General features: G+C 41.4%; 1 protein-coding gene across 2 annotated transcripts in view; it reads right to left on the reverse strand.

Moving 5' to 3' along the window:
• Nucleotides 1-24,713, reverse strand: part of rxrab (retinoid x receptor, alpha b) — a 96,456-nt gene that overhangs the window by 34,150 nt on the left and 37,593 nt on the right. For both annotated transcript variants that reach the window (XM_089130027.1, XM_089130026.1), the window contains one exon: nt 11,076-11,320. In XM_089130027.1, coding sequence (XP_088986153.1) covers nt 11,076-11,320 — 245 coding nt within the window. The remainder of the gene's footprint in view (nt 1-11,075; nt 11,321-24,713) is intronic.

A 24,713-nucleotide genomic window follows, 5' to 3' on the forward strand; every position in this document is an offset into this window, starting at 1 on the left:
TATAAATGTGACCTAAATTTGTTTAATAAGATCCTAACAGCTTACCTCTTGAGTAAAGAAATACAACAAATCTAAATGCAAATCCAGCCCAATGTACATGTAAAACTGTGCCATGTGCATACATACTGAAAACAAAAGAACTTCCAATGTGATTGTGATAGTAAAGGAGTGGCAGTAACCCAGATATACACCACTAAGCACACAAAAATAGTACTACCTGCTGCCTGCTTCAGATGCAGGCATGGCTCTTTTAACAGTCAAATTCCCCCCCCCCCCCCCCCCCATTTGAGGTGGCACCAGTGATGGTCCTGGCTCACATGGTGAATAGAAAGAAACGAGCGAGAAATGAGAAGAAAAACGAGAAAAGAAACAGGAAACGGGAAGAGAAATGAGAAATGAAACGAGAAAAGAAACTAAGAAACGAGAAAAAAATTGATTAAACAGGAAAAGAAAGGAAAAGAAAAGAAAGAGGAAAGAAAAAGAAACGAGAAAAAAGAGAAAAGAAGCATGAAAAGAAGCAAAAAAATAACGAGAAAAGAAGAGAACAAAAACGAGAAAAGAAACAAGAAGAGAACAGAAACGAGAAAAGAAACAAAAGAATCAAGAGGGAAAAAAGAAATGAGAAGAGACAAGATTAGATTTAGGTTAAAATTTCTTAGAGAACTGAACCTCGTGGAAAAGAATATTTGACATCTTGATAACTCCTTTTTTGAGTTATGTAAAAATGTGGGCACGATGATCCTTCAGGTAGAAATAATTGGGAAGCATCAAGACTTTCCATAAAGTAAAACATTCTCTTATAATCCCACGGAAAGAGTGAATGACAGGCATTTTTATAACCCAGAGAACAGTCTATGACAACCAAATTAAAATGAGTAGCATGTCCAGAGAGATGGAGACAGACATAATGAACAGGGAGAAAATAAATATTATTATCGTGTCATACACTGTTGGTAGAGCCCACAGCAGCTATTAGAAGACACATCACATGTGCCATGTGACCATCTCATGCTGTTGCTTGTAGAGCTTTTAGAATGGTTAAAGAGTTACAGTAGTTCACCCCAAAATGAAAATGATGTCATTAATGACTCACCCTCGTGTCATTCCAAGCCTGTTAAACCTCTGTTCATCTTCGGAATACAGTTTAAGATATTTTAGATTTAGTCCGAGAGTTTTCTGTCCCTCCTTTGAAAATGTATGTACGGTATACTGTCCTTGTCCAGAAAGGAAATAAAGACATCATAAAAGTAGTCCATGTGACATCAGTGGGTTAGTTAGAATGTTTTGAAGCATCGAAAATACATTTTGATCCAAAAATAACAAAAACTATGACTTTATGAAACATTGTTTTGTCTTCCGTTTCTGTCCGCAGTGACGCTGGTGATGCTGGTAAGACGCTGCTATTGTGTTCTCTGGTAACCAGTAACCAAAGAACACATCAGCAGTGTCTTGCATCACCAGCGTCATTGCGAACTCGTGAACACAGAACCAGAAGAGAATACAATGCTGAATAAAGTCGTAATTTTTGTTATTTTTGGACCAAATGTATTTCCGATGTTTCAAAAGGACAGTATAGCGTACATGCATTTTCAGTGGAGGGACAGAAAACTCTCGGACTAAATCTAAAATATCTTAAACTGTGGAAAGAACTTACTGTACGAAGATGAACGGGAGGTCTTACTGGCTTGGAACGACATGAGGGTGAGTCATTAATGACATAATTTTCATTTTTTGGGTGAACTAACCCTTTAAATCTGTCCACAAACTTGTGTTGCTGCATTGCACAGTAATGAGAGGCAGCACACATCAATCACTGACCTCAAACATGCCCAAAATATCATCTGTGCTCTGAATTATGCTATAAACCTTTTTCTGTATGATGCATAAACATTTATATTGAGAAATGATGGGGGATTTACCACAAATGCATTGGATCCTAAAAACTATAATGAAACTCTGTTTAATCATCTGTTAAATGCTATGTGGTTGCTAGGGTATTCTGGGTGGTTGCTAAGTTGTTCTTGCTGGCCCAAGACAAGAAGATATATTTAAAACTAATAATAATTTACAGTAATACTGTTTTTGTCTTCGATGAACATAAGAATTTTCTTACAAAACCTTTAAAATTCTTTAAAAATCCCAAACTTTTCAACATTAGTGTACATGCACAAATGTAGAAATGTGTATCTGTCTTTGTGTATAAGGAGATTAAACTGGCAGGGTGTTAAAAGAGTTTCATTCTGACACACACCACATGGCTAAACTGCAGATTTTAACAAGCCAGCTCATTTCCTGTGCGATTGGGCCCTTACCAGGCCCCAACCAGGCCTCTTCTGAACCCATTTAGCGTTCCAATAAAAAGTAGAAAGCCCATGTGGCACACTAAGGCCGTGTTTGACACCATGCGGTCAGAGATCAAGCACTCTGACGGGGCTAATGAGGATGAATGGGGGCCAGGGCACCTCCAAGACGCCTCTCCTTAAGCCCAACTGCCATTACTTAAGGCAACACCATTAATGTGAAACGCCCCCATTCCATTTAGCAGCCAAATTAAAGCTGTCTGACATGAGGTGGTGAAAAAAATAATACGATTTCTATGCCAACGTAAAGTTGTTTTTAATAGGAACTTGTTTCCATTTCGGGGTACAACAGTAATGACTGAACACTTTACTATTGGTAGTGGAAGGGAGGTGATATAAGGGGGAAATAAATGATCAGACAAAACCCTTTAAAATAACGTGTCCCTAACGAGTATAGTGTGTGGTTAATCTTAAACTGTATTGCAGAGATTTCAGTTCTCATATACCATCTGGTGTCTGATAACACCCCACGGTCTTCAAATGAATTTATAAAAGGCTGTTATTTGATATGACTAGTTACACTAAATGGCTTTACTGATTCTCAGATGACTCTGGCAGGCACTCAATGATCTCACTGTGCCAAAGTCTGACTTAAATCCATCTTACTTATCTCTACAGTTTTCAAGTTATGCATTAATGATTTGTAATTCAAACACACTCATACAGAGCGGTTCTACAAAGTCAAGTGCAATAATAATAATAAAAAAAAAAAAAAATCAGCTGGGATCAAAACATTTGTTCAGTCAATTATATTATGTTGCTCTATATGCCCTTGTGTTCTTCCTTTTACACAGACACAATATTTTAAATCAAATGACAATTGGCTACAATGAAAAGCATTTGATATACCCTGTATTTTACTTAAAGAATAACAAATAATTATTGACATTTTAAATCAAACCTCAGTATTATTTAGTACTATTGTGTAAAACAAACATGAATAAAGTTAAAAAATGTAGCAAACTATCATTCAGAAACGTTTAGTAAGAGCCGTGTGTGGTGAGGTTCTGTTTGACTCTCTTCATCGTGGCTTTCTCGGTCTGATTATGCCTCAAATTGATACTGCAGTTTGACACGTATTTACTTCTGGAGCTCATGACATGCATGTTTCGCCCGTAAAGGTAATGGGCGTTAACGTTCCGGACAACGTGAGCGACAGTTTAGCCAATTACAACACACCGGGCCAAACTAACCAATCTGAGCCCTCTGCGTGTTTCTGAGGGAGCGGTTTCATAGAATCAGGAAGTCAACCGCTCGTTCGAGGACAGAGGAGAGCGCGGCTGACAATAAAGGTGAAGTTTATGAAAAATTAGACTTTTAAAAAAAGAAAAACCACGAATACATGTTATATTGAACCCTATAAACACAATCATGCAAAGAAAAAAAGCAGTCAACCCCCCCTTTAAGGCAGTTCTGAAGGCGAAAGGGGGTCAAACACAATATTAGTATGTTGTTCCTAATAATCCTTTAGGTGAGTGTATAGCCTCTTGCACTTTGACTAAAGCTTTTGCCTTATTGTTCTCATCCATTTACTTTATCTTTATTATATCTATTTTTTTCTTAAATAACTAACACCTTTAATGATACCAGTCAGTGGCTTTAATCAAATGCAAATATTGTTTTTTTTTTTTATGTTTCTTATATTAAATACAATTGATGCATCACTAATTTACTCTTCTGTGTATTCAAAATTCAGTCCCATCATATGATTTAATGTCATTTTATTTTATCTTATGAATGTTATGAACCCCTGGCATCAGCCCTAAATATGCCAACTGATAACGTGGACATTTAAGTTTAATCATCTTTATGTCTATGTGTACATTCTTCAATGGGCTATATGCACGCATAAGTTCCACATTTGACGCAAGGATGCTCGTCCATTTCCGGTTGTGGAGATTAAAGTGGAGGAAAACCGAGGAAAACGGAATTATGGCAGTCTTCAAAATTTACTGTCCTCCCGTCTTTGAAACGAAAAGTACATACGTATAGATGTAATTTTATATATAGTTATGTTTATTTAATATAATTTTAAAAAGAAGCATAAACGCAACGAGGGGTGTCTGTTTTGTCTGTTTTTGTGACTAACGTTTCTTTAGTATAACCATGGAGTATAAAATTCAATATAAATTCTCGGTAATGCATTGGACTCTACGATCGGCGGAAGTTATCGAGCATCCTTACACCTTCACCGGAAATACCGCCATGCATAGAGCCCATTATTTAAAACTAGTATTGATTAATAGCACTGATGTAGGCAATCAGATGTTCCCATTCAGGGAACTTCGAGCTGCGTGTAAACGCCGTGGGAACGCCTCTGCGTGACGAGTCATGAAGCACGTATGAAATCTGTCCAATGGCGAGACGGAACGTCATAGGCGGGGTGACGTATCGACCAGGAAACTATAAAGCATCCCCGAAACACAAGCGCAACAGCTTCTGAGTCTTCACAAGCGCTCTATGTATGAATATTGTCTGTCTGTCTGATATTGTATATATATATATATTGGAAAATATGGCGAGCAAACAACAGCAGAATTTCAGAAAGTGTGTTCATCCCTGCCCTCGCTTCATCACGGGTGGGGACACACACGATCTGTGTGTTGTTTGTTTGGGAGTGCAGCATGCTCAGTCGGCTCTCGAGGGGGCCGGCTGTGAGCACTGCGAGTGTCTGTCCATGAAGACACTTCGCTCCCGCCGGGCACTCTTCGAGGAGAGTGGTTCGGTGCGCGCTCCCCACGGCTCGGGTCCCGCTGCTGCCGAGGCACAGCGAAGGCTTGCGTCGTGGGGTTCGCAGATGGATCTATCAGCGGGGATTGAGACGGGCCCCGCCCTTTCTCTGCCCTTACCTGGTAGATCCAGTGCCTCAGTTCTCGCTGCGGGGGTCCGCGTTGCGGTTTCTCCTGCCCGGGCTGAGGCGCCATCACTTCAATTATCCAGTTCTGAGGAGCTGGATGTTGAAAGTGTGGATGCAGAGTCTATGGACTCAGTGGAGATCGGGGACTCGCCATCCCAGTCTCCCGCGAATGTAGAGCTGATGGAGGTTTTGACTCGGGCTGTGGAAAAATTAACCATTGAATGGCCAGTTGAAAAACAAGAGTCGAGAGTAAAAAGTAAAATGGATGAGAGATTTTTAAAATCACACTCACTACCTCCACGCCGGTGTTTGCCCTTTTTTCCCGATCTACACACCGAGGTGTGTAGATCGTGGAACAAACCAGTGTCAGCTAGAATTTTGACACAACAGACCTCTATGTACGCTAATATTGCTGGGTCTAGGGGACACGGTTATGGGGCGATGCCGAGGATGGAGGAAGTTTTGGCGAGCCATCTTTCTCCTGAGACGGCATCGTCTTTTAAAACACCGGCGTTGCCCACCAAGCCACTCAGAAATACTTCGGTTTTGGTGGGCAAAGCTTATTCAGCGGCGGGACAGGCAGCATCTTGCTTGCATACGATGGCCATCCTCCAGGCGTATCAAGCAGATCTGTTGAAGGATATGAGCGAGGGGGAGGTCGTCAGCACTGACGTGATTAATGAGCTGCGTCAGGCGGCAGATATTTCTCTCCGTGCCACCAAGGAGACGGCCAGATCAGTCGGCCGCTCTATGGCAGCCCTGGTGGCCACGGAGAGGCATTTATGGCTAAATCTGGCTAATATGAAGGAGAAAGATAAAGCTTTTCTCCTGGATGCGCCGCTGTCGACCGAAGGTCTTTTTGGTGGTTCTGTGAACGCAGTGATTGAGAGATTCCAAGAGGGAAAAAAGCAGGCAGCGGCGCTCCAGAAATGTCTCCCCGTCCGTACTCATCCTTCGGGGGCTGCTGGGCGAGAGCAGCCCCGCCCGTCGGGTTCCTCGCATAGGGCGCAGCAGAAGAAGAGCGTCGCGTCTCGGGCTCCTCCCCAGCAAAACTGGGCTGAGACGCGGCGTTCTCAGGCGAGGTCTTCCCGGGATAGAACCGATCTGAGGACGGTTATTGTCGCCAGGAAGGCTTCGTCGAAGAAGTCCTGACGCCACTGGTGTCAGGCTACTGAGGGTGGTCCCCACCGTGAGACAGAGGTGTTCGCCGCTGAATCCGGCGCCCGCTCTCTCTCGGTGCCCTCAGGGGTTCGTTCTGCCAACCCTGCCTGTAATGGGGGGTGCAGACGGTCCCAGCGAGCGATTTCCCGAGGGACGCTCGTTTGCTCCGAGGAGCGATACAGAACGGTCGTTGAACCCTGCCTGTGCGCGGTCACAGGGCGCTGTTTCTGTTTTAAAAACTACTCCAGAGGCCAGTCTCGAGAGGCTGGTACCCTTAGTAGAATTTCTGGTAGAATGGGGAAGTCTTCCAAATATATCTCGTTGGGTCCTGCAGACTATCGAACGCGGGTACGCGATCCAGTTCAGGTCGCGTCCACCTCGTTTTCGGGGGGTTTTGCCCACAGTGGTGACCCCCGAGCAGGCTCTGGTTATGGAACAAGAAGTGAAAGCTCTGCTAATGAAGGGGGCGATAGAACGAGTTCTTCCTCCCGACAGAGAGCTGGGGTATTACAGCCGGTACTTCATTGTTCCGAAGAAGGATGGGGGGCTGCGTCCGATTTTAGACCTGCGCCTCTTAAATCGGTCAGTAGGGAAGCTCAAGTTCAAAATGCTGACTCTCAAGCAGATCGTGTCACAGATCAGGTCCGAGGACTGGTTTGTCACGATAGACCTAAAAGACGCGTACTTCCATATCTCCATCCTTCCGCAACATCGGAAGTTCCTGAGGTTCGCTTTTGGGGGCGAAGCGTACCAATATCGGGTCCTTCCATTCGGCCTAGCGTTATCTCCTCGAACCTTCACGAAATGCATGGACGCGGCCTTGGCTCCGCTGCGTCTCCAGGGCATTCGCATTTTAAATTATATCGACGATTGGTTGATTCTGGCTCAATCAGAGCATCAGGCGATTCGGCATCGAGATGCCGTCCTCGCCCACATCAGAAGGTTGGGGTTGAGACTCAACGCCAAGAAGAGTGTGCTTTCGCCAGTTCAGCGGACCACTTTTCTAGGCGTGGTATGGGATTCGACGACGATGCAGGCACGTCTGTCGCCGGCTCGTATAGCCTCGATTATCTCGACTGTCACGCAAGTGAAGCTAGGCCAGTCACTCACTGTAAAGGAATTCCAGAGAATTCTGGGTCTAATGGCAGCAGCATCCAACGTGTTACCGTGCGGCCTGCTGTACATGAGACCACTACAGTGGTGGCTCAGGACCAAGGGGTTCTCCCCGAGGGGAAACCCGCTCCGCAAGATCAAGGTCACGCGACGTGGTCTCCGTGCCCTGGCTATGTGGAAAGAACCTTGGTTCCTGTCCCTGGGACCTGCGCTGGGAGCCCCGTGTCGCCGGGTAACGGTGACGACGGATGCCTCTCTCACGGGCTGGGGAGCGATCATGAGTGGTCGCTCGGCCCGCGGGCTGTGGCAAGACCATCATCTCCGATGGCATATAAATTGTCTAGAGATGATGGCGGTGTTTCAGGCTTTGAAACACTTTCTCCCAGACCTCAGAGATCATCATGTTCTTGTCCGGTCAGACAACATGTCTGTGGTCTCTTACATAAACCACCAGGGGGGTCTGCGCTCACGTCCATTGTACAAGCTGGCGCGCCAGATCCTGTTGTGGTCCCAGGGGAAACTTCGGTCGCTGAGAGCGATTTATATCCCAGGATACTTAAATCGGGGAGCGGACATCCTGTCGAGGCAGGGGCCGAGGCCCGGGGAGTGGAGACTTCACCCCGAGGTGGTGGAGCTCCTTTGGAGACACTTCGGTCAGGCCGAAGTGGACCTCTTTGCGTCCAGGGAGAACTCACACTGCCCGCTGTGGTTTTCCCTGAGTCCTCCAGCTCCATTGGGGCTGGATGCGTTGGTACAGGAGTGGCCGAGGGCACCCCTGTACGCTTTTCCCCCGATTGCTCTGCTCCCAGGGGTTCTGGAAAGGATTCGCCAGGAGGGGGCCAGTGTACTTCTGGTGGCCCCCCGTTGGCCAACCAGGGTATGGTTTGCGGACCTGATTTCCCTTCTCGAGGGCCCTCCTCTGGAGATTCCGGTCAGGAGGGACCTTCTGTCTCAAGCGGACGGGGGGATACTCCACCCCCGTCCGGAACTGTGGAGGTTGTGGGCTTGGCCTCTGAGGGGGCCCAGCTCATAGATTCAGGTCTCTCGACTGAGGTCGTGGAGACCATCCTCCAGTCCAGAGCCCCATCCACGAGGAAGTTGTATGCCTCGAGGTGGAAACTGTTCACCTCTTGGTGTGGAGAGCGACAGTTGGATCCAGTTAACTGCCCGTTGCCGGCAGTGCTGGAATTCCTTCAGGAACGCTTCTCCACAGGGTTATCGTACTCCACACTAAAGGTGTACGTGGCGGCCTTATCCGCTTACCATGTCCCTTTGAGTGGAGCTTCTCTTGGGAGACATCCCCTGGTAACCCGTTTCCTTCGTGGTATCCTGAGGCTGAGGCCGGTAGTGCGTACGAGGGTACCGACCTGGGATCTAGCGGTTGTGTTGGAGGGGCTCTGTTTAGCCCCTTTCGAGCCCATTGATGAGGTGCCTGAGAAGTTTCTTACTCTCAAAACCATCTTTCTCCTAGCCATCTCTTCACTAAAGAGGATTGGAGATATTCAGGCGCTGTCGGTTTCCCCCTCGTGCTTGGAATTTGCTCCCGGTATGGCGAAGGCTTTCATCCTCCCTAGACCGGGGTATGTTCCGAAGGTTCCAACTACGGTTGTCAAACCTATAGTGCTACAGGCCTTCTGTCCTCCTCCGTTTCGGACACCAGACCAGGAGAAACTAAATCTGCTCTGCCCGGTGAGGGCCTTAGACGCATATGTCCACAGAGCTGCCCTGTGGAGGGAATCAGAACAATTATTTGTCTGCTTTGGGCCTCCTAATAGAGGTTCTGCGGCGTCTAAGCAGAGAATGAGTAAGTGGGTGGTCGAGGCCATTTCACTTGCTTATGAGTCCTCTGGTCAGCCTTCTCCCTTGGCTGTCCGGGCTCATTCAACCCGGAGTATGGCTGCCTCTAAGGCATTTTTATCAGGAGTTCCCTTGTGTGACATCTGTGAGGCGGCAGGATGGTCTTCACCTCACACATTTGTGAAGTTTTACCATCTGGACTTCAGCTCCACCCCTGGGGCTCAGATGCTTTCGTCAGAATGTGCACCCTGATATTCATACAACGGACACCTGCTCGCATGGCGGCGTTGGTATTAGCGTTCCCACGGCGTTTACACGCAGCTCGAAGTTCCCTGAATGGGAACGTCTCTGGTTACGTATGTAACCTTAGTTCCCTGAAGGGAACGAGACGCTGCGTGTCTATGCCATACTCCCAGCATGCCCGTGAGCGCTTGCTTCAGTCCTATCAGAAGCTGTTGCGCTTGTGTTTCGGGGATGCTTTATAGTTTCCTGGTCGATACGTCACCCCGCCTATGACGTTCCGTCTCGCCATTGGACAGATTTCATACGTGCTTCATGACTCGTCACGCAGAGGCGTTCCCACGGCGTTTACACGCAGCGTCTCGTTCCCTTCAGGGAACTAAGGTTACATACGTAACCAGAGACGTTAAAAACAGAAACAGTTCCACCTGCACTCACGCTTTTTTTATTTACTAAAGCATAGATGGTGAACAACATGTTCTGCTCTAAATGCCTGAGCACAAATGTCTATTTTAAATGTTTATCGGTTTTATTTCGTATCTAGGTACCTTTAAAGGAAAAGGCTCATGTAAACCACTTACATGTATCCTTAAATATAAAATTTTAATCCAAGCAACTTTCCTGGAAAACAAATGTAGACAATTATAATACAAAAGTGGAATTACATCACTTGGAAACTGTTATTTTTCTTGTATGATGTCTCATAAAACCCCACTCATAGTGAGATGGATTTAACAGAAATCCAATAACACCACAAAATGTTTACAAGAAGCTGCATTTTCCACCAATAAAACACTGTTTCAGCAGAACCATTTGAGGTATGTGTTATTAAATAAAACCCAATCATAAAACTGATAGCACTGATGCCGAATTGATTAGATTTTCTGCGAATAAGCGGAAGACTGCACCACGAAAGAAAAATGCAATTGAGGCCACTAAACTCTGATTGATCAAATGAATGATCTAAGCTGTGTATAAAATGCAAGTGTATGCATGTTTGCCAAATGGAAAATACAATGAAACTATTTATGTAGTTCTAAATGTCCGAACTTTATAATTAGTAGCATATTTCATGAGTTATGCAGACAGTCTTCCCTCCTATTGCCAAATCAATTACATTTGCTTTAAACAAGCAGATGACCATGTCTCATTGTAGCAAGAAAAGCTTGTTTAAAGCCATTTTTCAAAACCTTACTAAATTGGATGAATGGCTCAATAAATGAGGTAAATGATTAAATAATTGTTTGAATAAATGTTTGTGTCCCTGTGTGTGATTTTGTGCACCATCTAATCATGCATTCAAACCCATTTGAGCAATCAGACTCTTTAAAATAGATCTTTAATTTCCAGCAGAGTTCAGGTCAAGTTTAACCAATTGAGCAGGAAAATTCAGTTAAATGTTCCTGAATGTTGAAAAAAAAAATATTGATTGGTTTCAACTTGCATAATGCATGCCTCTGAAAGAATCTGCAATAGCATTTGGCAATTCTCAGCAATTGATGCTGAAGCTTTTAAATAAGTCCAGAGTAAATGGAGTGATGTCTTACCTGTGGGCTTAGACTGGGTCTGAAGGTCATGCTGGTGGAGGATGGGCCGCTCATGGAGGGATGGCACAAGGGCGAGCTGATGACGGGGAACGGCGAGGACAGGCCGTTGATGGGCGAGTGCAGCTGACCCGGGCTGGAGCTCATGGCAGACGGGCTGAGCAGGGGCTGGTGCAGAGGATGGTTACTGATGCCTCGGTGACCCATGGAGGAGCTTAAAGGAGGCGACGAGAGCTGACCGGAGGAGTCTGCAGGACGGCGAGACGGAAAAAGAGTTACACACAAAGGAAACTGTGAGAGGTAAATAATGCCATTGTGTCTATGTTAGGATATTTTACACAGCTGCTGTTATATTGTAGCAGCTGCAATAGAGTGCAAATATTGATTCAATTAAAAAAATTGACTAATGACCAATATTTTAAGGTTTTTCTTAAACTTTTAAAATAAAAGTGTTTAATTCACAATGTAAACATTTAAAAAAAAAATACAACAAAAACTTTCTAATTCAAGAAATCACAGAGAAGGTGCTGAATAATCATAAAAACTATGACAAATAACATAAGTCAAATTATTAAAATAATGAATATAGCATGATATAATAAATACATTAACAGTCGATTTTGGTACATAAGACATTTTGGTACATAATAAGTGCATGTCAAAAAAATTAAATGATAAATCATTTTTTATGTTGATATTAGCGTATTTAATATTGACATTTCTATTTAAAATAAGGCCCCGTTTACACGAAGAGAAAACGCAGTTATTTCCCTGCGGATTGGCCTTTCGTTTACACGAAAACCCCGTTTTTATCCCAGAAAACGATTATTTCTGAAAACTCCGGCCAAAGTGGAGATTTCTGAAAACGCCGGTTGTGTTGTCGTGTGATACGTAGTACTTCCGGATTCTGTGATCTTTGTGCACTGCCACTTCCGTTGAATCACCGATCTCGCTGGCGAACTGATGAAGGACTACACTAAGTTTATTCATACGGCATCCCTGGTAAATTAGTCTGATTCACTAAAGTGCCGGCTGCAAGCAAATGTGCTACCTTGTTTTATTTTAAAGTTTTAATCCACTTCTTACTTATACTCAATTCAGTCGGGAATCCATGAAAACCTAAGTAGGGTTGGCGTTGTTGGTTAGATTTACAGAGTGGAACAGAGCAGTGACATAAATAGCATTCGTCTCAGGCATTGTTGAACTGCGACGGAAGTGGACATGCAAAAAGTTGACAAATCCCGCCCATGAAACCCGGAAGAGTGATAATCCCCTATTGGGAGAAACGGCGTTTTAGGTTCTCTCTTGTCAATTCTGAGGATTCTGATTGGCTTGCATGGCTTTATTCTTAACCCCTACACTGCCACCAGTAGGTTTGGCATAGTTATGATGGTGCTCGATGGCGTATTTATGCGGACGTGTGTGAACGGTGTTATTTCTGAAAACGGAGAGGGGGAAAATATTCGTTTTGCTAAATACCCGGCTTTGTGTAAACGTGGCCTAAGTGACATGACGTGAAGGCCAAGTTTCAACCCATCCAAGTAAGTGCACACACGGGAGCAGTGAGTAGTGAGACACACACACACACACACTACAAACTTTAGAGACCCACCCGGGAACTTTCTATTCATCATGCAATCCTGAATTTTTTCATGGCTCCCTCAAAGCTATTGAGCAAAACAACCATTTTCAACATTGATAATAATAAGAAATGATTCTTGGGCATAAAATCAGCATATCATGAAGGATTATGAAGTCTTGAGTAATTGTACTGAAAATTCAGCTTTGCCATCACAGGAATAACTTAGATTTTAAAATATATTCAAACAAAACACAGTTATTAAAGTAATAATATTTTACAATATTAATGTTTTTTTTTTACTAACCCCAAACACTAATTTATATTATTATGTATTCTTCAAGAAGTATTGTTTATATGTGGGTACTTGCACAGACAATGTGTACATGCACACTGTGTTTGACATTTGTGTGTGTGTGTGGTCCTAAACCTTACGTTATGGGGATACAATGATTGCAATATCAGAAATCCTTGTCCTTGTGGGGACATTTTTTGGTCCCCATGAGGAAAACAGCTTTTTTTTTTGCTTTTTAAAAATACGAAAATGCAGAAGGTTTTCTGCGATGGTTGTGTTGGGATTGAATATACAGTTTGTACATTATAAAAATCATTATGTCTATGGAAAGTTCCCATAAAACATGAAAATGTGTGTGTGTTTGTGTTTGCTCTTCTATACATAGGCCTACTGTATTCTACATCTTTACCATACTGTCAGTTGACCTGTTGACAATGTCTACTCTGATAACACAGTGGACTTCAGCCACAACTTGCCTTCTCTTTACAGAGAGAGTAAACACATGTTGAGAAAACACAGAGGGCTTAATTACTCATCCTAGTTTTCCCCCCACAGCTTCAGACCTTGACTGAAATGAAAACAATATCAATCTTCCTATACATGCAGCAACACATCTCAGGAAAAGGTAACAGTTCAAGTGTCATAGCAAATATTGTATTGAAACATCAGCTTCAGCTTCAGCTTATTTTCTCACTCTGACTATTGTGAAACATTTCGAAGGCCATTAGTCATTCAGTGTGTTTCTCTGGTAAAAGCAAGTTTGTAATATCATTTTTATTTCCGTACTGAAAAGCATGAACAGAGTAATTTTATTCTATTAAAACCAGCAAAGTTCTTTTATATTACGTGTCTTAAGTCCAGTGACAAGTAACATATTTCCACTGAAATGGAAGCTACTGAGCGACTACTGATGGTGAGGAGAACCGTTTATTCACAATAGTGAAGACCAAAAAGCAGTGAAACAAAAGAAACTCAACCCTGACATGATTAACAACTTAACAATGAACAATGACATGGAACATGTGGACCATAGAACAGCATACTATTCTTCAATACATGACAAAGTAACATGGCAAACATGAACATACATAACTAATGAAACAAGAACCAATGAGAACAAGACCCATGAAACAAAGTAACCAATGAAAACAAGACACATCTTAAGGAACAAATCATAACATGAAACATGAAAAGGAATCACATGACATAAACAGGTGACCCAGTTAACATGAACTTCAAAAATAAAAGACATGAAAACATGAACAAAACCTAAACATTTGTGACATCAACAGTTACTTTAAGAGATATTTCTACTTGAAAAATGACTTTCATTGGTTTATCCCAATATTGTCAAGTTAGTTAAAAAAAAAAAATTCTTTAACTTGAAGCAGTCCATTTAGATGTTACCACATCATGTATACTTTTTAGATGGTAAAACAATACAGTGTGTTTAAGTTTATAGAATATGCATTTTATGCTTATGAGTATTTGCTGGTGGTATGACAGTACACCCATAGGTATAGTGTGATACTTTTATATTTTGTTATACCATAGTAGAAAACATGTGTGCTGTTATCAGTGGGCAGTTGTTTTCATGCTATTTACATTTAAAAGATGAATTTTCATTTTGGGGTGAACTACTGCAAATACCAATGTGAAACCAAACCACTGAAGATTATGAGGAGCTATGAAAGTTTAAAATTTGTCAGGTTGGATTTACGCCAGGGATTCTTTCCGCCAACCCAAACCAGCCCTGTTCACTGTCACCAGCATTTCTCCAAAACGTATCTTAAAGCGGAAAGCTCATGCACACTCATGTTTTCTTTTAAAAAATCTGTCTGAAAGCCCTCGCTGGACAGTTTAAATTGGTTGTGATCCGGTTTCTCGTCCTATCTGCATGACAGATTATGAGTCGGCAACAAATGACGGTCGGCGATATGTGTCTCTGACACACCACATACATGCACACACCTTCTCCCCTGCCACCATATTGCACAACTTTTGGGCACAGGTACATATAGGCACCATGTACATTCACACAGACTATAAACATCAATACACACCTATACAAACATTCCCAGAGCACTGAACTGACATTTCAGATCATAAACAAGGTGTGTAGGAAGATCATTAGAAGCCTCAAAGTAACTTTTCGCCCCCTCTCTCTCTCAAACACACACTTTCATTTATACACCACAAAACTAATTTGAATGAGAATCAGAGCTATTCTGAGCTTCATAAAATTGTGTTTTTCTCCCAAAGATGACCACATGCTGACAGCAAGATTTGCAGCTCAAACCTTCCTCTGAGAACTACAGCATAACTAAGCATAAAACTGGCCTACTCTGAAAAATATGTGGTGTAGGATTTACTTTGAAACAACTCAGAAATTGTGAGTGAATTTCACAAATAGCTACAAAGAAATGGCAAGTATCACATTGAATGAAAACATGTAAAAGATGAAAACATGTAAAACATGTAAAGATGAAAACATGTAAAACATGTAAAGATAAAAACATGTAAAGATGAAAACATGTAAAACATACTCCAGTTACAACTTCTAAAAAACACGTGTTACAGTCTACAGTCAAGCTCACATACGTCTCCTGCTTCACATACTGTACAAGTTTATGTTCAGTTTCAAAGCTGGAATACAAAAATAATGTCATTAATATCTCAACACTGTGAAAATTGGCACAGTTTTGTTTTAATGTAGACAACCAGTAGAGTCTCTGTGTCAATTAAGAATATGATTTGGCCTTACCGCGTAAACACAACAATCTTGACTCGACTGCTATATAAACACTGCCACACAAAGTGTTTACTCAATCGCCACAAACACCTACTCACTGAAATGTAAATCAAGGGTGGGAGATAAACAGACGAGGGGATAAGGATATACCGCCAGCCTAAGCAAAATGTATTTGAGCAAAACATCGTTACAGTTCGCTAATGAGGCAGCGAGAAGCAAAGCAGAGGCCTGATTAGTCAGAGGATGAGGGATGATGGGAAGGCAGAGCAGAGGGTTGACTTCATCACAACACAACACACTGCTGAACCGCATGACAAGATCATAACTCGCAATGCTACGGAGTTTGATCCAAGGAAAGGAAGAGTGGAAATCTTTATAGAACATTCTAATGCACTTTTTTTTATTTATTTATTACTTTGTAATTATTTTTATTTTATTTTAATCCAGAATAAAAACACATATTTTACCTGACTGAACGCTTTAATTGTATTTTTATTTTATTTTCTTTGCTCTTGTTAATAAATTAAATCTATGATTACTCTTTTATTTCTCATGGACCTTTTATTATTATTTGCAGTCAGTTTTAAGTAAAGCACTTTGAATACATTTAATGCTATTAACTGATTATTAAATACATTTAAATAAATAAGTATGGATAATAATTCATATATTGCATAATACCTCTACTATTATTTTAGTTCAGTATTTTATTTTGCACATATGCTGCAACAACGAGTAAGAGTGATAACATTTAAAATATTTTCTTTGTGGCGTTTTTCATAGAAATCTCACCGTCACAATGCCATACTACAGTGTTGTTGTTTTGGCATTTTTGCTATGCATTTTAAATGTGTTGCTATGTGGTATGGTGTTATGGATGGTTATTCTATAAATGGTTACTTAAGGCCAATTTATACTTCTGCGTCGAGGGTACGCCGTAGTGTACGGCGTTGGCTTCGCACGTAGGCGACGCCGTTGTGAGCATTTATACTTCTGCGTTCAGGTATTGGTTGCTCTGCAGTACTGCTCCGAAACGCTAGGAGGCGGCGGAGGGTTTTAATGTTCCACTGTGTTTAGATTCCTCGCGGCTAGGTTACTACAAGCAATAGCGACTGAAAGAGAGTGGATCATGTTGGAGTTGGAGCTTATTGGGGTGTAGTCGGGGAGCCAAAGTCTCAAAAGCTCTATAAAATGGGTTGAACCTGACATGGTCTGCCATACTTTTTATTTGTATTTTTTCTGTTAACTTTGACTCTAAGAACAAATAATTGGAGGGTCTGCTCTGCCGGAAATATCGCGAAAAAAAATTGTGGCCATTTTAGTGTACACACCCTTTATTTTTTATCAGAAAAATGTGAAAAATGATTTTTTTCATCAAATCCTCAGTGGGTTGTGTATGTTCTCAATAAATGCATTCCAGATACACAGAACACATGTGCGGACAACATCCACTGAAAAAATCATTCTTAAAACACATTTCTACATGATTTCGCATCAATTTAATGCAAAAAAACAGACGTTTTTTCACTTTTTTTCCACTATTTTCAGGTTTACTTCATTGGCAATCAACTATTCTCTTAAGTTATGACATCAGGCAATATGCCATTCTTTTCACCAAACACTATACTCATTCCACAGAAAAAATGAAAAAAATCCAAACAAAATCAATGGATCTGTGATGATTTCACTACTAGGTGGCGATCAACAGGCTCAGAATTTCAATAGAATTTTAGAGTACTCTCAAAATTCTCAAAAACATGCTGGATATTTAGCATCATGGCTCACTTACAAACACACACACACACACACACACATGTGATCTTAGTAATTTTTATGAGTTTGGAACAACCAACCAACGGTTACCAACGGTTACCAACGGACTTCGAAGCTGCTCATCATTGTCTGTGGTAAGTGATAGTGACTAATATACCGGTAGGTCTGCCCCAGAGTTTTGGGGAAAGAATGGTAATATGGATATTGTAATGGTAATTAACTAAAAGGACCACACCAGTCTTCAAACAATAATATTTCTGATGATTCCTCATCCCAAACGTATCCCTGTAGCAGCAGCATTCATTCTCTACTAGTTTACTTAGCTAGCGTTAGCCGTTTTAGCTAATTTCGGTGGTTTCTTTAAACGGCATTACTCCTCACAGGTATGGGGTAGAGAGTAGAGACTTACTTTTTTTAAATGCTCAGAATATTATGCTCTAAGAGAGGTATGTGTCCTATATGTTCAATAAGCTTCGACCGGAAGTTGAGAAATTGCCAATTTCAACTGGACTTGTTAGGTAAAGAAATAGATATGAGAATAAATGCTGCTACAGGGATACGTTTGGAGCGAGGAATCATTGGAAATAAACTTGTATGAAGCCTGGTGTGGTCCTTGAAGTGTTTTTCATGTCAGACAGATAGTAGGCTAGTAAGGGTAACTAAAGGCTTCACTAAACGTTAGCTGTCATTAGCAATTAGCTACATGGCTAGTTGTTACATTCAGGTTTAGCTAGTTAGCTTGTGGCATGAATGGCCACACAGACACACACACAAAAAAAAACAATATATGGCTATATTGGATATCAGACTGTACACAATACTGAACAATACAAATGTTCTGTAAAATGTAAAAATACTATATATTATGCATAGTTTGTTTTTGTTTGTACAGTATATAGAGTGAGTGATTTGTCAAAAGCTAGTTAGCTAGTAGTAATAATAATAATTCATTTTATTTGTGGGCATCTTTCAAGACACTCAAGGACACCTTACAAAAAGTAAAATTTTGAATTGAATACGATATCTGATTGGAAACCAATGAAGGTTCCCTAAAACTGGAGTAATATGCTCATTCAACAGTGTTTGTGAAATGATCCGAGCTGCTGAATTCTGAACCATCGAAGTTAATGAATACAGGATGACACTCAGACTCTTAACCTGAGAAGAAAGAAAGATAACAGAGTTGGCGATAGTAAGTGTAAAACTTCCACAATTCCGCAGTTTTGATTTAGTACCTACTAATAAAAATTTAGTTCCCTTTCAGTCGATCACGTGCGGCGTAACATCAACGTGGGTGTAAACAGGAAGCGGGCGCACGCACACATTAGCCGTTTCTCAATACCAAGTACGCAGACTTCGGACTTGCGTCCTTGGTAGTTCAGACTTGCAAGTTCGACTCCGGAGAACGAACTCCCGAGGATGCGAGGACCCAAGTCCGGTTCTTCTGCAAATTGAACAGTGTCCGCTGAAGGCTTGGATGTCAGAACTCCGAAAACGTCAGATGCATTTTTCAGATAGGCGCTATCTTTATAAATAAACTACAGATTTGAGATTTAAACAACCACATTCTCTCCCATTTACGCTTGCTGGTTGGTGCGAGGTGCATTCTGGGTTACCTAGCTAACTCAAGTCCACACAAGTCACCTCTCTATGCATCCTCGGTAAACGGGGCGGATCAAGAACACATCCGGGGATTTGAAGTGGACTTGGCTAGATGCGAACTTTGAATTGGAACAGTACTTCAGCAGCGACTGATGACGTTTCACAAGAACACAAGTACAGACAAGTACGCATATTGAGAAACGGCCATTGTCTTTCACTTAGGAGCCGAGCTTTCGTCTGACTGAGTTCTGCAGACTGCTGCAATGTTTAAGATTCCAGAAAAGCAAGACTCTGTATTCAGTGCTGGTGTGACTGTGCGATCAGTGGTGGCCTCAAGGATTTTACAGCTCACAACTGCTGTTTTCACAGCATTGCTTGTGTGTGTGTGTCGGTCTTGGTGGACGTTCCTCTTTGATAGTGTACCCCGATTACACCGTGGCTATCCTTGGGTACTTTGGCACTGAAAGGCACTGAATTTCTATTTCTATTTTTTTTGTTTTCACTAAAAGAGCAACACAAGCGTGACCCTGCGTTCTTTTCAGGATGTCTTTCCGCTCGTGCGTTTATGGATGCGGTCATTCCCTGGCGCCAGCAGATGGTGACAATAGTTCCTTTTCGTGTTGGGCATTCAGCACGCTGAGGCAACTTTTGTCAATAGTTCATGTTTTCATTGCGGGAATATGACTATGACTGTGCTGAGATTGAGACTTGCTTACCTCAAGGGAGGTGCAGTCCCCTCGCCTATGCCCCGATCTAGCTTTTATTTTGGACCTCAAAATAAACCTACTACTGTGCATGGTCAGGGTGATCTGAGGGTGATCTGAGGATTAACGTGAGGACTTCCCCGCTGAGGCAATCTCCTTGGGTCCCTCACACCTTACAAGCGCTGCAACAACCAGCCATGTCCTTTGGGGCTCTGCTTGATGATCAGATGTCGATAGCAGCATCGTAGGGGGAGCTTCAGTCCTATGAAGATGAGGATTCGATAAGACACATGCCTTTGGTGTGAGCGAACCGGGTTCGAATCCACTGTGAGACACCAATGTGTCCCTGAGCAAGACACTTAACCCTTAGTTGCTCCAGAGGTGTGTGTGACCTCTGACATATATAACAATTGTAAGTCGCTTTGGATAAAAGCATCAGCTAAATTAATAAATGTAAATGATCAATTCACTCCTCTTTTTTCATCTACTATTCTTCTCTCTTGTTCAGTCCACCCATGTCCTCTTCACTCTACTCTCCTCATTCTACTCTTCCCTTCTGTTCAATCCTCCACTCCTCTTTACAGTCCTTTCCAATCATCTGCTGCCTTCTCTTCTCGTTACCTTTTCCTTCACAGCAAACCCAATAAGATCAGAACCAAATCTGCCAATGGAAAATATTGTGCATTCGGGTGAAAGAAATCTAGATGTTTGACACTACTAGGTAACTAGCTTTTGACAAATCACTCACTCTATATACTGTACATTACTATATACAAAAACAAACTATGCATAATATATAGTATGTTTACATTTTACTGAACATTTGTATTGTTCAGTATTGTGTAGTCTGATATCCAATATAGCTATATATATTTTTTTTTGTGTCTGTGTGGCCATTCATGCCACAAGCTAGCTAGCTAAACTTTCTAAACCTGAATATACAACTTGCCATGTAGCTAATTGCTAATGGCAGCTAACATTTAGTGTAGCCTTTAGCTACCCTCCCTGCTGAAAAATCCAGCTAAAACCAGCCAAGGCTGGTTGGCTGGTTTTGGCTGGTCTCCCAGCCTGGTTAGTTGGTTTATCAGGCTGGTTTTAGAGGGGTTTTGAACACTTTTTCAGCTGGTCAGGCTGGTCTTAGCTGGTCAAGTTGGTAGCCAGGCTGGGAGACCAGCTTAACCAGCTAAGTCAGGCTGGGAGACCAGCTTGACCAGCTAAGCCAGGCTGGGTGACCAACTAAAACCACCTACTTCCAGCTTAAACCAGCTAAGACCAGCCAACCAGCCTAGGCTGGTTTTAGCTGGATTTTTCAGCAGCTTACTAGCCTACTATCTGTCTGACATGAAAAACACTTCAAGGACCACACCAGGCTTCATACAAGTTTATTTCCAATGATTCCTCGCTCCAAACGTATCCCTGTAGCAGCATTTATTCTCATTTCTATTTCTTTAAGTCCAGTTGAAATTGGCAATTTCTCAACTTCCGGTCGAAGCTTATTGAACATATAGGACACATACCTCTCTTAGAGCATAATATTCTGAGCATTTAAAAAAAGTAAGTCTCTACTCTCTACCCCATACCTGTGAGGAGTAATGCCGTTTAAAGAAACCACCGAAATTAGCTAAAACGACTAACGCTAGCTAAGTAAACTAGTAGAGAATGAATGCTGCTGCTACAGGGATATGTTTGGGATGAGGAATCATCAGAAATATTATTGTTTGAAGACTGGTGTGGTCCCTTTAGTTAATTACCATTACAATATCCATATTACCATTCTTTCCCCAAAACTCTGGGGCAGACCTACCGGTATATTAGTCACTATCACTTACCACAGACAATGATGAGCAGCTTCGAAGTCCGTTGGTAACCGTTGGTTGGTTGTTCCAAACTCATAAAAATTACTAAGATCACATGTGTGTGTGTGTGTGTGTGTGTGTGTGTTTGTAAGTGAGCCATGATGCTAAATATCCAGCATGTTTTTGAGAATTTTGAGAGTACTCTAAAATTCTATTGAAATTCTGAGCCTGTTGATCGCCACCTAGTAGTGAAATCATCACAGATCCATTGATTTTGTTTGGATTTTTTTCATTTTTTCTGTGGAATGAGTATAGTGTTTGGTGAAAAGAATAGCATATTGCCTGATGTCATAACTTAAGGGAATAGTTGATTGCCAATGAAGTAAACCTGAAAATAGTGGAAAAAAGTGAAAAAACGCCTGTTTTTTTGCATTAAATTGATGCGAAATCATGTAGAAATGTGTTTTAAGAATGATTTTTTCAGTGGATGTTGTCCGCACATGTGTTCTGTGTATCTGGAATGCATTTATTGAGAACATACACAACCCACTGAGGATTTGATGAAAAAAATCATTTTTCACATTTTTCTGATAAAAAATAAAGGGTGCGTACACTAAAATGGCCACAATTTTTTTTCGCGATATTTCCGGCAGAGCAGACCCTCCAATTATTTGTTCTTAGGGTCAAAGTTAACAGAAAAAATACAAATAAAAAGTATGGCAGACCATGTCAGGTTCAACCCATTTTTGAGACTTTGGCTCCCTGACTAGTGGAAAAACAGTTCATTTTAGTGAAATTACTAAAACTGAAAGGCAGAAATGAGAGAAGACGTCGGAGGAGATGGTACGTGTGGAAATGCGTGAAAAGGTACGTGCGGAAATGCGTATGAGGAAATACGATGCTACCAAGCCGAACAATCACCGATCTTGCGGTCCGCGTCGTCGCGACGTGTAGTTACATTTTTGAAGAGGTGCGCGTCAGGCAACGCGGAAGGGTACGCGGTACGGGACGCGTCTGTGCGTATGCTACGCCGTACCTACTGCGCGCACCCTACGCAGAAGTATAAATTGGCCTTTAAGTCTCTGTTGGCTTAAGTCAAAAAAGTCATTTTCTCTATGATATTCTTCTTCAATTTATCCACCGGTTTTATCATTTGCTCTGAGTTCTGTCAGTGTAATACTAAGGCTTATGCATTCATTTAAATCCGAGACCTATTAATAATGATGCTTGCCTTAGTACCATTAATATTAAAAAAGCATGAGTAGAGTAATCATTACCTCAGAATTATTTGATGAGATTAGCACTCGATGACTCCCAACATTATTACGAAGAGAACCACTTAAACGGGTACAAAACAAGACACTTCAGCTAAAAGAGGGGTGAATCAGTCATAAACAACACAGATGAGTCTGTTTTCAATTCGCTCTAGCTCAGCAGTGCTGCAGAGTTATTTGAATATAGAGGAAGAGAGTGGTTTCGTGGCTTCCTACATTCAATCAGCACAGAGTGTTTAAATCAAACCTTCGCTAATGTGTTTAGTCTGACACTTCCTGCGCACCTTATTTCTCCTCTCTGTTTCATCCTACTTTTCTTTAACACTGGTCTGATCTTTGCAGATCTACACAAACACGGGTTTGTATCACGCAGTGTGTGTGGCCATCAGGTCCAGGAAGGACATTTAGTCAACATAATACGCATTACATGCTCACTCACTCACTCTCTTCATTTCTCACACTCACAAACATAAACACTCTCATACATTCATATATTCATGCACACATACACATACATGCTGCAGACAAAACTCAAGACTATCCAGCCCGCTGAGATTTAATCGCGCTGCCAAATTGGTCACATAGCAGTTTGGACTAAAGAATGATCCATGTTTTGAGCCCACTACAGTTTCACACATCCGGCTATTTCAAGTAATCAGCACTACAGAAAATATGCAGTTGTTCAAACAGTTAATCATAGTGTATAATGCAAAATAAGCAGTTGGGTGAATAATGGTAAGCACAATGACTAATCTATATATGATTCCTCTCCAGCTGTCACTTTTAATGAAAACTTTGAACAAAGAGAGGATAAATATTTTGAAACTGAATGTCGGGGATTTCCTTTACATGTTTAATCCCAGTTTAGACAAAATATTCACAAATTATTTCATGACAAATTACAACACTGTGATGACTTGTTTTGAAATTAAAAACATGATAAACAGGGTACATATTTTACAACAATTTTCATCCTGTTCAGAGAAGAATATAAAAAATGATCCACTGATCTCACATGCATTAGCATTTTTTGTCTAGTGGTACAAAAAAAAAAAAAAAAAAAAAAACCCGACAGCCACTGAGATATCAGAAATATTCATGATCCCTATTCCCCCCTCTGGGTTTTCTTTTGAGATGATGCCTGTAATATTTCAATCTGATTTCCAAAGAGATTTCATTTTAAACAACCTTTTATCTCAAACTGACATACAGATACTGTACAAGTGGTCAGCGTAAAAAGTGTTCTGGTCTTTTTATACCAACTGGACACATGGTATAAATCTTACTGCTTTCATCTGATTTAGTATCACTGGGAAATTTCATATGAGAATAACTATGGTCAGCAAGTTCCCATGGTGATTTCCAACTTTTGCTGGCAGAGATGGTGACTTGAGGCGCTTACTTAAGTACAAAAAAAAAAAAAATGATTGTAAGCATGACATAAACTCATAAACAACTGACATGAGTTGACTGGCATTAAAAACTTCTGGATGTGAAAAAAAGCATTAGGTTTACAAAGAGAAATATTTTCATATTGAGTAAATCTCATACTTTATATTAGGTGTCTTTAACTATTATGTACTTACATAATGTTGTACTGCAAAAAAACTTTTTTGCTGCTACTGAGGTGGAATACAAGTAAGGTTTAGTGGTATGGGTAGGTTTAAGCCAGGGTGGGTTAAGTGTAAGGGAAGGGTAATCAAGTAATAAGAGAAATTAATTAAGGATGTAATTCCATACAGGTAATTATAATAATATGAGAACAATCTAAAAACATGTATGTTCTCTACATAAGTGAATTGTATCAAATGATCAATTTAAATGTTAGTAGTATTGTCACGGTGTGATGTGGGTTTAAGAAGACTC

Source organism: Pimephales promelas, chromosome 4 (genome assembly GCF_988280905.1).
Source record: "Pimephales promelas chromosome 4, fPimPro1.hap1.1, whole genome shotgun sequence".
Lineage (NCBI taxonomy): Eukaryota > Metazoa > Chordata > Actinopteri > Cypriniformes > Leuciscidae > Pimephales > Pimephales promelas.